At 44.1% G+C, this 14,465-nt stretch overlaps 1 protein-coding gene across 2 annotated transcripts in view; it reads left to right on the top strand.

Annotated features, from left to right (window-relative positions):
• The first annotated feature begins 6,800 nt into the window (after positions 1-6,800).
• The window catches only part of BIN3 (bridging integrator 3), a 126,176-nt gene continuing 118,511 nt past the window's right edge, over positions 6,801-14,465 (top strand). The window contains exon 1 of one of the 2 annotated variants that reach the window (XM_080982623.1): positions 6,801-6,889. In XM_080982623.1, the coding sequence (XP_080838749.1) occupies positions 6,882-6,889 (8 nt within the window). In that variant the 5' untranslated portion in view covers positions 6,801-6,881. The remainder of the gene's footprint in view (positions 6,890-14,465) is intronic. The other variant, XM_080982625.1, reaches the window with a different exon arrangement.

Consider the following 14,465-nt stretch of genomic DNA (forward strand, 5'->3'; position numbering starts at 1 on the left):
TACGCCGGGATGAGGGGTGACCCTGGCGCTGCAGAACGGAACGGGGTGCTGGCGCCTGCCAGGGGCGCAGGAGGCGCGCAGGCACCAAGGCCCCGCTCGGCCTGGCTTCCCTCCCCGGACTTTCTTCCTGGCACCCTCCACGGCTTGGCGCCCTGGTCCACCACGCCAAATGATAAAGACGCCCCTGCTCCCTGGGCAGCTGGGCGAGGAGTGTAGGCTTCTCTGGGGGCGCAGAGAGCGTTCCTTGCCAGGACCTCTGCAACTGTGTACGCATCTCTCACCAGGTCATTCTTTTTCTCAATTTGAAGCTGGTTTGGGGGGAAATGCCTCATAAAGCAGTATTCCATGACTGCATAGCTACAGGATATGGATTTTGGATAAAGTCATGTGTGACCACTTTCGAAACCACTGGTGAGAGTACACTGAATGCAGAGTAAACGGGAGTGTGTACACATCCCGTAGTTCACTGCAAAGACAGGGATTCTTTGTGAGAGTGAATGAGTGCTGAGGCAGTGAGGCAACATCTGTCTGTATTGATCCTTGAAATCATTGTGATCCTTAAACCACCTTCTTTGGAATAGCCTCTTTTATTTGCATTATACTGCCAGGGTCTGACGATCTGAAGGGAAAGAACTGCCAGCTTCACTCAGTTTGTCCGGCCTGGCTGCAAGCCCACGCTTAACCGATTAAGAGAAAAGCAATGGATTTGTCTTGACATGTGTTGGGTCTTGGGTAAAAGCTGGGTTGGCTTCCTAAGGGGAAGCCTCTCCTAATAATAAATCAAGTTTAAAATGGGAAGGTGTCTTCACAATTAGCTGTGAAGAGACAACAAGCTTTTGTGCTCCATCCAACAATATTGCTCACTTTGCTGCTGGAGAGGTACAGAGCTGTTGAAATACAGCCACCAGCAGCTGGAACAGCTTGCCACAAAACAACAGATGTGGGGGATTTTAGGCAAGGCTCTTTCTTTGCCTATGAGAAGGTAGGTACAGGGGTTTAATAGAGGCCGCAGCAATGATGGCGGCAGAAATGACCTAGCATAAGGCCTTTATTCTATGAAAGTTATGGAATGCTCCTAGAGTGGTTATGTTCTCTAGAGGGAACAGGCCTCTTTTTGAAGATGCCCTCTATTTGAAGGGCTGGCAGGTCCAAGTCCAGTATACAGAATCCTTAAAGTCAGGCGTGGAGGGAACAGAGTCAAGTTTCCTGAAGTTGCAAGGAAGTATGAAATAACATTATTTCCTATTTTTGAAAATGTACCTTAAGTCAGACAATAAATAAAGTAAAATAAAAGAGATATTCAATTTGACATTTAATAACCTTCCAGCATTTACTGGGTCTCTTGTACATAAAACAATATCATCAGCATAAAGTCCCAGAATGTGTTCCCTTTCATTGATAGTTACATGCTTTCCTGCCAGAGTTTGGCATAATCTCATTGCCAGGGATTCTATAATTAAAGCAAATAACTAAGGTGATAATGGGCAACCATGTTTTGTCTCATGGCTGGGACAACATTTTTGTGAATCCTTATTATTTATCCTAATTGTAGCAAATGCAGTATCACAAATATTTCCCAATAATCTAACAATTTTAGTGCCAAAACCAATTTTTTTGATCACTCTGATTAAATACTTTGGTTCCATGCAGTGAAGTGCTTTAAATATATCTAATGATAAGCACTCGAGTGGTGAGGGAGTCTCTTTACTATGGTATATTATGTTTAACTATTTCCTACTTGGGCCTGTGATTTTAAGCCCAGGTGAATATATTTCCTGATAAATTTTCGTTTTATTAACCACCACTGTTGTCAGAATTTTGTAATCTATGTTGAGTAAAGAAATTGGGCAATTAGATTCCACTAATAAGGGGTTATAAACTTTGGGAAGTAATAGAATTCTTTATTGTTTTCAGGTTGGTGGCAATGAGTCTCCAGCCAAGGTATCATTGGTATCATTGTACAGTTTAGTCATTCACAGGACCATTAAGTCTTTAAATATTTTATAAAATAATGTAGAAAATCCATTAGGACCTGGAGATTTCCCCATCTTTAGATTTTTAACTACCTTTTTTATTTCTTCTATAATTGCCCCTTCCATAAGTTTTGCCTCTGCTTCCTTTACAGTTGGTATTTTTGTTGTGCTTATAATTTTTTGTATTATTTCTGACGGGGTTTTTTTTAGGAGTCCAAGGAGGAGAAAAATTATTTAAACTCTTCACAAATTTGTTTTGTAGAAAATACTTTTTCTCCTGAAGGTCAGTATTCTTAGGTTCTTTTTAGTTTCCCCCTCCGTAGGCGTAACACTATGAATTAAGCTGTGCTTTCAGCATACTGTCTTGCGTATCAATTAATTGTTTATTATGGTTGAACCAACCAACCAACCAACCAAGTGCAAAATACAAATCATAGCTTCAGTAGAACCAATTATTAAACAATAAAAAGTTAGTAACTAACTATCTTAGCAGGTTTAAAAGCTATGACAACGTTCAAATATTTTGCCCTCTATTTGCTAATAGATTTATTAGACCCCTCAAGGAAGATACTTAAAAGGGTCTGCATAGACCTGGAATCCTCCTTGTAAGAGGATAATTTATAAGTTCTCTAGCCCTTTGAAACAGTCACTCATTTGTTTTTCTATTGTAGTCATTATCAAACTTTTTAATGTTAGAAGTACAGGATGTGTCCTTGAAAGGAACTCTAGCAAATCTAGGCTATACTGTCCTGGATAGATGTTAATAAGACAGAGATGCCTTTAAATTTCTTTTCCTCACATAACAGCAGAGAAAGATTGGCTTGAAAGGGAGGACTTGTAAGGAAGATGTCTGGAGGCAAAAGAATTGGTTGCCAGGTAGAATGAGTAGGAAGGGCTTCTGCTGCCAAAGCGTGAGCCAGAGTTGCTCTGCAGTTTGGGCGGGTATATGTGTGTGGATGTACTTCATTTTCCAGTTACTCTTGCTTCACACTTAGAAATGTGAATGTGGGGAGGGGGAAGGAAAAATAGAGGGACTGGGGAGACTTTTACACATATTTTTCTGGGGGTTCTGGGGGCATTTACATCTCTAGCTAGGATTAAGGGTTTGGATAAAATGACAAACCATAGTTATAGTAAGACAAGATTAATTAGCCAACCATAAACCATGCTTTCACACTATGAATATACCATCGTTAGTTACCTGGAGTAAGTTTGAATGTTAATACAAACCCTAATTAGCATTAAAAGCCATATCTTAGTGCTGTGTGTGAACATTGCCTATGTCTTTCTTCCTGACCCTAACTGTAGTACTTTCTATTGTTTCTTTTTATGCACAGACCTAGATTACATCATTCTCAGATGGAGGGGAGAAGGTATGTCCCCTATCCCATCTGTTTCCCCCCAATTCAGAACAGTCCAGGCTCTCAAGAAACATACTTCTGACTGCTGGCTCCTATTAAGACACATTGGGTTGTACTGCTCTATTAACATTCCTTGTTCAAGTCAAAAACTCTAGTCAGCTGTTGCCTTGCGGCAACTCTACAGCGATAGCAATTCGATAGGAAACCCATTTATATACACACACCTTATTATTTGCATATCAAACAGGATGGAAAACAGGATGAATACCTAACCAAGTGAATAACCATCTGAAAGATGGTATTAGTAAAGAAAAGTCAGAGCATATAATAATGAAACATGATCTAAGAGGCTGGGAAGCACAAGTATTGCTAAATCCCAAATGGAGCTGGATTGACAAATAGCAGGAAGTTTTGGGGCCACCATATGCAGGTGATGGGAACAAAACTCAAGATAACCAAGAATGTCACAATACTTAATTAACACTTTGCTCTCATTTAAGTAAAGATGATAATGAGTCATAAGGATGGTTGATGCAAAAGTCTGAAGAACTGGAAGGTACAGTCATGGGATAAAGAAAGTACACCCTCTTTGAATTCTGTGGTTTAACATATCAAGACATAATAACAATCATCTGTTCCTTAGCAGGTCTTACAATTAGGTAAATACAACCTCAGATAAACAACAACACACAGCCTGGATAACACAAAATATTACACTGTGTCATGATTTATTTAACAAAAATTCAGCCAAAATGGGGAAGCCATGTGTGAAAAACTAAATATACCCTTCCTGTATTAAGAGGCTAAGTAGCAGACAGGTAAAGGTAAAGGTACCCCTGCCCATCAGGGTCAGTCGTGACCGACTCTGGGGTTGCGCGCCCATCTCACTCAAGAGGCCGGGAGCCGGCGCTGTCCGAAGACACTTCCGGGTCACGTGGCCAGCGTGACTAAGCTGTATCTGGCGAGCCAGCACCAGCGCCGCACATGGAAATGTCGTTTACCTTCCCGCTAGAAAGCGGTCCCTATTTATCTACTTGCACTTAGGGGTGCTTTCGAACTGCTAGGTAGGCAGGAGCTGGGACCGAACGACGGGAGCTCACCCCATCGTGGGGATTCAAACCGCCAACCTTTCGATTGGCAGGTCCTACGCTCTGTGGTTTAACCCACAGCGCCACCCGCGTCCGGGTGCTGCTAATCAAATGCCCTTGCTTAATCGATCATAAGCAAGTGTGACCACCTCTATAAAAGCCTGGTCTGGAGCATTCGTGTATTTTAACACAATGCTAAGGAAGAAAGCCATCAGTAATGCTCTTAGAGAAGCAACTGTTGTTGCCCATGAAACTGAGAATGGTCATGAGGCCATCTCCAACCAATTCAATACAGTGAGAAAGATTATTCAAAAGTGGAAATATTCAAGACACTCTTCTCTCTAAAAAGAACATGACAGCATGGCTTTGATTTGCAAAGTTGCATCTGAACAAACCACAGTACATCTGGAACAATGTATTTTGGACAGACAAGACCAAAATGGACATGCTTGGCCATAACACACAGCACCATGCTTGGTGAAAGCCAAACACAGCGTATCAGCACAAGCACCTCATACCAACCGTCAAGCACAGTGGTGGAAGGGTGATTATTTGGGTTTGTTTTGCAGTCACAGGACCTGGGAACCTTGCAGTTATTGAGTTGACCATGAACTCCTCTGTATACCGAAGTATTCTAGAGCCAAATGTGAGGCCATCTGCCAGAAAGCTGAAGCTTGGCTGAAATTACGTCATGCAACAGGACAATGATGCCAAGCACACTAACAAATCTACAACAGAATGGCTGAAAAAGAAAAGAATCAAGGTGTTGCAATGACCCAGTCAAAGTCGAGACCTCAAGTGAAAGATGGCAGGACCTTAAAGAGAGCCTTGCATAAACAGATGCCAGCAAACCTCAACAAACTGAAGCAACATTGTAAAGAGAAATGGGCCAAAATTCCTCAACCACAATGTGAGAGACTGATAAAAGTCATACAGAAAGCAATTACAAGTTACTGCTGCTACAGGTGGTTCTACAAGCTATTGAATCATAAGATTTACTTACGTTTTTCACACATGGCTTCTCCATTTTGGCTTTATTTCTGTTAAATAAATCATGGTATGGTGTGAAATGTCATATGTTGTTGTTGATCTGAGGTTGTATTTGCCTAATATTAAGACCCACTAAGGAGCAGATGATTGTAACATGTAAAACATGGGTAGGCAAACTAAGGCCCAGGGGCCGGATCTGGCCCAATCGCCTTCTAAATCTGGTCCGCGGATGGTCCGGGAATCAGTGTGTTGTTACATGAGTAGAATGTATCCTTTTATTTAAAATGCATCTCTGTGTTATTTGTGGGGCATAGGAATTTGTTCACCCCCCCCCCCAAATTATAGTCTGGCCCCCCAAAAGGTCTGAGGAAGAGTTTGTATTTGGATTTGATATCCAGCTTTATCCCTACCCAAAGAAGTCTCAAAGCGGCTCACATTCTCCTTTCCCTTCCTCCCCCACAACAAACACTCTGTGAGGTGAGTGGGGCTGAGAGACTTCAGAGAAGTGTGACTGGCCCAAGGTCACCCAGCAGCTGCAGGTGGAGGAGCGGGGAATCGAACCCGGTTCACCAGATTGCGAGACTACCGCTCTTAACCACTACACCACACTGGCACTACACACACTGAGGAACAGTGGACTGGCCCCCGGCTGAAAAAGTTTGCTGACACCCGATGTAAAACCACAGAATTCAAAGAGGGTGTACAGTGGTACCTCAGGTTACAGACACTTCAGGTTACATACGACTCTGTTAACCCAGAAATAGTGCTTCAGGTTAAGAACTTTGCTTCAGGATGAGAACAGAAATCATGTGGCGGCGGCGAGGCAGCAGCGGGAGGCCCCATTAGCTAAAGTGGTGCTTCAGGTTAAGAACAGTTTCCGGTTAAGAACAGAACTCCGGAACGAATTAAGTACTTAACTCGAGGTACCACTGTGCTTTTTTTCCCCCATGACTGCATATTTGAATCTGAGGTGAAGTTCAAAGCTCTCTGTGCAGTGCGATTCTCCTTTTACAAATTTAGTCCTGTGCCTTTTTTCTACTTATGACTTTATTTAATATTACATATATCTATACAATAATGTATAATACAAGTTTTTACAAAATAGAAATTATTTATAGACCCTCCCCCCCCCCCGCCAGTCTCTGCTCTGTCGATTCCTCAGAGGACGCGCGTGCGCGTGAAAGGAGCCCCTCCCGCAGCCCCTGGCCAGCCCAGCGCGCCTGAGGGGACAGGCGGGCCGGGCTGCCGGAGAGGAGCCTCCCGAGAAGGGGCCGCCGCCCGCCCGCCCGGCCGCCCTTCCTTCTCGGCCCCCTCGGGACGCCCCGCCCCCGACGAGCGAGGCAGGCCCCGCCCCCGCGCTGGCTCCACCCCGCCCCGCCTCGCGCGAGACGTCACCCCGCCTCGCCCGGAAGCAGGACCGTGGGGAGAGCAGGCATTTCCGGGAGAGGCGCCGGACCAGAAGGGGGACCATGAGTTGGTGAGTTGTTTCTGCGGCCGGGCGGGAGGGGGTCCTCGCTCGGTTACCCGCCTTCCTCCGGCCCCCGAAGCCCCTTCGCTCCGTGCCGTTTCCTCATGCAGCCCGGTGCCTGCGGACCCTGCGGGGCTTCCAAGCGGCCCTCCGGACCCTCCGCGGGAGCCCCTTTCCTCCCCGGGGCCGCGGGTCGTGGGATGTCCCTGCTCCTTATCAGTTCTTTTTTTCAAAGCACGTGGTCGGACAGCAGTTAGGGCTTCAAAGGCTGTGAAACTCATTGGCGTTAGATCTCCAAACTGTTATTAGACATCCGAGAGAAGTGAACCTTCATGTACTAACGGAGTGCATCTCTGATTACCCGTTGTTGGCAGGGCGGGGGGTGGTGGAGACACTTCTGTTTCCACCCCTTGCTTCAGAGGAACATAGAAACGTAGGAAGTTGCCACATCTACAATCAGGACATCGGTCTGTGTAGCAAAATATTCTTTACAATGACCAGCAGCAAATCTCCAGGATTTCAGAGAGGGGGCTCTCGTAGCCCTGCCTTGAACATCAGACTTTCTGCATGCAAAGCAGGTGTTTTATCACTGAGCTGTGGTCTCTTCCTTGAGGTTTTTGTTTTTTGTTTTTTTTAAGTGTCTGGTTGGTCACTGAGAGAAGTAGGATATTAATAATAATTTTATTGTTCATACCCTGCCCACTGCCTGGTCTGTCCTAGTTGGGGGCTGCCTAAGTTCTTGCTTTTGTTTATTTCTTATAATTATATCCTGCTTTTCCTCCAATGCGCTCAAAGCAAATTCCTCATAGCTGTCCTGTGATGTAGATCAAGCTAAAAGAGAATGAGTGACCCATGGTCACCCAGTGAGCTTCATGGCTTAACGGGTCTCCTCAGTCTTATTGTGACAACCGCTACACTGTGTTGGCTCTCCTAACATTTTGTTTTGTTATGCTCAAATTTTACTGGCACATGGGAGTTCCTGGTGGCCTTCCATCCAAGGGACTGATCAGGTTCATATACTGCTGGCATCAGTTAGTAGAATTGTAGCTGCAGATTCTGCAGGGAATTCACTCAACCCATGGGGAATCAAGTCCCTGCAGTAGGTTATTTAGAAGTTTTTCTCTGGCTTCAGAAGGCTGTACTAAAAGGACATTTTAGTCTGATCAAAGAATGCATATTTCCTCTTTATTAAAAATGCAACTGGTTCCAGGGAACAAGCACTTCCTTTTGTCATTCCTTCATAATGCATGAACATCTGAAACCCATAGACCTTAGTAAAATTGTGTTGGTGTATATTTTAAAAAGTAGCCATGTCAGTCTGTGACAGCAAAAGTTCTCAGAGACCTGTGGCATCTTGTGTGCATCGTTGTTGGGGTTTTTTTTTTTAAAAAAGAAGATAACACAGGTACCTTGTAGGCAAGGTCCTAGTATAGATGTTAGAAGTGGACAATGATGACTTTGTGTGTCTGAGGTGTAAGAAGTCTCACCTTGCATAAAAAAAAAATCATATTGGACCAATGAATGGTACTTTGTTTGCTCCACTGCCATCCACAAAACCTATCAGAGAAGAGAATGGAACCATTTCCTCCATAAATACTCATGGAACAGGGTCTGTCTTCAGCTAATCCCATGGATCAGGGGACAAAACCACATTCTTCAAAAACTACAGAATTCGTAAATTGTTACTATTTTGTATTCTTTTTAAAATATAACTTGTTCTTCAATCCTGCTGCTTTTTCAACTCCACAATTCTTTCAGTTTCAGGCTCATAGTTGCTAGGATGCAGACTAAGGAGTTAGTGTAAAAATGCTTAATATTCTTTATTTCAACATTTGCTTTTTTCTACATTCCCAGACGTTTGTTCTGGAAGTTATTATGGAAGACATTTGTTCTGTTATGTTGTGCCATTTCAGAGTGATACCTTGTCTATGTTACAGCTCCACTAAAACCATCTTTCCCCCCTCTCAATAGAAGCAACCCTGGGCCTTTACTCTGGAATCAGTAAATGTTGAGAAGTTGCATAGCACAAAACAATTATGTCAGTATGATCCAAATAGTATTTGGATCAACCAAAATTGAAATACTTAGTGTAATAAGTAATTGTAGTGATTACTCTGGGGGAAAATAGATTAGATTTCAAGCTAAAGCGAATTAGGAATGGTCATTGGTTCAAACTTTGTGCATGGACTAAAGGTTTGTACCTGGATTCTACTTAGGAAAGCTTTGAAAGTTAGCTGAGGAAGGCACCATGCTTCACTTATTTGGTTACCTTCCTAGTCAATTATAATTAAGTTCAAATCATTTCTGTACTGTTGGCAGCTGCTTAAAATCTTCAGGAGTAATTAAGAGAATGCTAAAGTTGCTTTTGATCTAGAACGTAATCCCAAACTCAGGAAGGATGCTCAGGGCTTTTTCAGCATATCCAGCACCATGATGCAAAGATCCCCCCGCCCCCCCCCCCCCGCATTCCCCAGAGTTGTAGACCTTTTTAAGGAAAGGTTCCCCAGAGTTCTTGACCTGTTTTTAGGGAGCTGATACCATGCTTATATGTTATCTCTGCTTGGGAAAAGAAAACAGGAAACATAAACAAAGAACCAGTAAATAGTTAAGATGTAGCTTAACTGTATCAGAAAGGCATCCAGCCAATTTGGTTGCCAATAAATATTTCTGCAGACATTTCTGAGATCATGGTCTTTCCAACTAGTGGCTTTGTTAATTGTCTTACTTTAAATGTTGTGAGGATCCTATGCCCTTTTAAAATGTGGTTTTTGGGAGTGGAGGGTTATTACGGTTGTTTTATTTTGATTATGTATTTTGTGGTTTTATATTTTGATTTTATTCAGTGAAGCACCCCGAGACCTTGGGGTATAGGGCAATATATAAATTAAATTAATAACAATAATCCCACCATCCACACGCCTCTTTTTGTCCCTTTACACTGGCATGTTTTGCACCAGATTTCTTTCAACTAGCATCAGTAGATAAAACTGGAGGTGGGGGGGGGGGAGAGGTAAGCAGTGAGAGAAGAGAGACAGACATCCCCTTCCATATCCTATGCCTTCCTGCAGCACTACTCAGAAGTAAATCTGACTGTATACAATGGGGCTTACTCTCAGGTGCATTTACATACAATTATCATTGCTGCAGAAATTATACCTTTATATTGCTTTTAATTATTGCCTGCCCCAGGAAGGTGACCTTTGCAAAATGAAAGCGCAAGACTGCGTTGCAAGATCAGAAATACCGAATATAAAAGTGGTAGGCAAGGGGTGAAGGGTGGAGACAGATGGCTGGTGACACACAAACTACCAATGCTTCATCCAGCCCACATCATAGAAATGGCCCCCCCGCCTCCACCCCTTTTAATTTCGTGGCAGCGCCCGTAGAGCGGGGCATGCACACGACGCCCATAGGGCAGCGTACATGGCGTGGCAGGGGGTGCGATCGGCGGCGATCCTGCCCAGGCAAGAGGAGCTGCCCAGAAGGCAGCAAAAGAGGATGTGGGGCTGGGAGGGACGTAGTCCTTGGCTTCCCCCCCACCTGTCCGTCTCCTCCTCCTCCTTTCGGGGCAGGGAACTCAGAGCCTCTCTGAAAGCTGGAGGAAGCCAGAGAAAGCCTCTCTCAGCACAGTGCCAACAACAACGGAAGCCGCTGGGCGGGCCCCTTGACAGCCCTACGCCAATCCCAGGCACGCAGGGAGGAGCTGGGCAGCTGCCTCAGTGCCTTGCTTGGCCCTGAACTCACGCAGAGCCCGCAGCAAAAGAGCCCGCTAGGAGCCCAGCGCTGTGGCGCTATGTGCCACTAGAGATAATGGTTAAGACGTCCCTGAGGATGCTTAAATTCCACTGAAGTTAGCCAAGATTGCAACTGGTATTTATTGGGTGTGTGTAAATTGTTGTTGGGCAAAAACCTACTAAAAAAACAGGGTCCCTCTTCCGATTAAGCTATTGGCTGGTTTTTTTGGTGCTCATGATGTTATTGTTTTAGCCGAAGCCTAAACGTTGCAGTTCCCTCTGAGCTCATTGAAATTTGCTTCCTAATAAGAACACTTAGAATTGCTGTCTTAGGTTGCAATATTGTTCCACACATAGCTATGAGCTATGCATCAGTAAATATGCATAGAATCAGGCTTTTGGTTTTATGCAGTCAAGTTGGGCTAACAAAAGGCAGCAGGTTTAGGGATTAATTTGTGGCTGAACAAATACAAAGTAACATTTGGTATTGCCATATTGGTTTTTAAAAGGCAGGTTCCAAAAAAAAATCAGCTGTTAATCTTTTGTTAGAAAACCAGCATAGGACTCACTGATGTACAGTGGTGCCCCGCAAGACGAATGCCTCGCAAGACGAAAAACTCGCTCGTTCCGCAAGACGAATTTCCCTATGGGCTTGCTTCGCAAGACGAAACGTCTTGCGAGTTCTTGCGAGTTTGTTTCCTTTTTCTTAAAGCCGCTAAGCCGTTAATAGCCGCTAAGCCGCTAATAGCCGCCAAGCCGCTAATAGCCGTGCTTCGCAAGACGAAAAAACCGCAAGACGAAGAGACTCGCAGAAGAGCCACGTCTTGCGAGGCACCACTGTATTTGTTTCTGAGATTCTCATGCAGTGATTTTTGCCACCTCATTTTCACATGTTTGCAAAAACATGGTCCCTGCATGGAAAATTGGAGCCCTTACTGAAGAAAATGTTTTCCTGTCATGGTTATGTTTCTATTTTTCATAGGTAAACTATTTCACAAATAGTGTGTAAATAAGCTGGCAAAGTCACTGCAGTGTTCCACCATTTTAGAAATAAACATGAGAGTTTCTCTCACAGTCCTCACAACAATCAAGCCAAGCAGAATGATGCAGTAAATGTGCCTGCAGAGATCAGCAGCCCAGGTCCATTTTGGTAACATTGGAAGCTGTCTTACAGCAGCTGACCTCATACAAGGCCAGATTATTTGTCCCTCTAGCTCCTCTGATTGATGCCAGCTTCCCAGGGTCTTAGGCAGGTTTTACACAACACACCAAGGAGTACCTTTCACTCCAACCTTAGAGAGCCGCTGCTAGTTAGAATAGGCAGACCATGGATAGGTGGACTAATAATCTCACTTTTCATAGGTGATCTTCAAAAGCAGCTATCACTAGAGGATCCTAGGGACCTAAAGGGGTGAGAGTGGTGATTGATGGGTTAAATAATAATTAACACAAACTTTTAATTGATTTGGCAAAGCAAGCATGCCAGTTACTACTAAATTAGTTTTAAGCAATGGAAGGAAAAATAAAGCAATGTCTATGAATCTATGGGAAACAACACAAGCAGGTAACCAGATATTTGTTATGGAACTCAGTGGTCAGAGAATCTTGTGGTTTCATTATTATTTTTTTACAAAAGCAGGTTTCTAGCTATCATAGAGTTGGAAGGGACCCTGAGGATCATCTAGTCCAACCCCCTGCTACCTTGGCATCATCAGCATCATGCTCCAACCAACTGAGCTATCCAGCTCATCATCCATGGTTGTGGGGAAATCAAGGACATGCTGTGTTTTCTCTACTCATTTTCCTGTCTATTCCAGTTTCCATTTCTCAGCCTTCGCCACTAGTCATTGCCACAAAAATTCACATGCTTTAGCAAATTATTATTATTTATTGAATTTATATACAGCCCTATGCTCGGAGGTAAAATAAAAACCATAAAATACAAAATACTACTACAAAATCCCACGAACTCCCTAGACGCAATCAGAAAACAATGGGAGGATGACATAGGCTATGAGATTAACCCCACTCAATGGACCAAAATGTGGTCTAAACCCCGCTTTAAATCCATATCAATGAAAAGAAAAGAACTTACTCTGAAACTCACCTACAGGTGGTACCTAACACCGAGAATACTAGCGCTAATACGCCCAGGAACCTCACCAAAATGCTGGAGAAGGTTCACCTCCACAGGCACATATCTCCACATGTGGTGGGAATGCCCCAAAATCCAACTATTTTGGACAACAACCGTAGGAGAAATACTGTATTTTTCGCTCCATAAGGCGCACTGGACTATAAGGCACACCTAGTTTTTAGAGCGGGGAATCAAGAAAAAGAATCTTAATCCCCCCCCCAGCCCCAAAGAGCAAAGAAGCCAAGACAGCAAGCGGGATGCATCCTGCTCACTGTCTTGGCTTCTCCCATAGCCGCGCGCAGCCTCTCCCGGATGGATCCCGCTCACTGTCATGGCTTCCTCTTTAAAGGAAGCCATAGCTGCGCGCAGCCTCTCCCGGCCGAAGGGGTTGCACGCGGCTATGGCAATACCCCCACCTCCTGCAAAAGCCCACAGGAGCCGCGCACTCTTTAAGGAGCATGCAGCTCCTGCGGGCTTTTCTACGAGGAGGGAGAAGGGACTGACTGGCCGCGTCAGTCCCTTCTCCCTCCTTGGGAAAAGCCCGCAATAGCCGCACAGAGCTTGTGTGCGGCTCTTGGGGGCTTTTCTTGCCTGCCCCCCCCCTGCATTCACTCCATAAGACGCACACACATTTCCCCTTACTTTTTAGCAGGGAAAAAGTGCGTCTTATGGAGCGAAAAATACGGTAAGTAAAATAACCAAGCAAGTATTAGAAATCACCCCAGAATTGGCCTTACTAAACATCTTCCAAGAAAATAATGCCCACTTACACCACAAAGAACTCATAACCCACCTACTTTCAGCAGCCAGAAGCGTCATAGCCAGACACTGGAGAGACCTGTCAGGAGTAAGCATGGACCAGTGGTACCAAATAGTATGGGAAACGGCCCTACTAGAAAAATTAACCAATAAACTGAAACTGACATGGGGACAAATAGAAGAAGAAACCTTCATGGCTCCCCTTTATCACATACACAGCCCAACAAGACAATGACAAAAATCCACCAACAGCATACAAATCAATATGCCTAACCTGATCCAAAACACCTACCCACACATGAAAACAAAGACCACCACAGCCAACCACAAATGAATAGCCACACCCTACGCCAACCCCAACCTCTCTCACCACCAAAGGAACACAAGTGAACAGCAAAGAACAACAAGCAATGCTCACACCAAACCCTACATATAGTAAGTAAAATAGAAACATCGCCACCCAACCCCACCCCCATCTTCCCCCCCTTCATCTCTTTCCCACTTTTCTTCCTAACGTCTCAACAAATGAAACTGATTTATAAAAATGTTCCGGGGGGGGGGGGAATACAAGAGAGAGACATTGCACACACTTTTGTAAATCAAGAAAATCTTTAATAACCAACCAACCAACAATAAAATACATCAAAATAAAAACAACAACCCAATAACCAGAATTATTCTGGAAGCATAATAAATTGTGTGGTAAAAAGTAAGTACAGGTTTAAGAAGTTGGGCTTCTTAGGATTTTTGGTACAGAATACATACCCTGCCTGTGTTACTTAGCGGTAACTCCTGTTGAACTCAATTGCAGCTAAGCTATAGTTCCTGATATTTTCAGTATGTTTCAGTCTGTACAGTGCTAGCCAACCTGTTTCGGACAGTCAAAGTATCTTGTATGTTAGTGTAGTTTTATATGGCATGCTGGTGGCTTGCTATGCAGATAGTCTTTTTTGTG

The sequence above is a fragment of the Podarcis pityusensis genome (genome assembly GCF_964106645.2).
Source record: "Podarcis pityusensis genome assembly, chromosome: 15".
NCBI classification, from domain to species: domain Eukaryota; kingdom Metazoa; phylum Chordata; class Lepidosauria; order Squamata; family Lacertidae; genus Podarcis; species Podarcis pityusensis.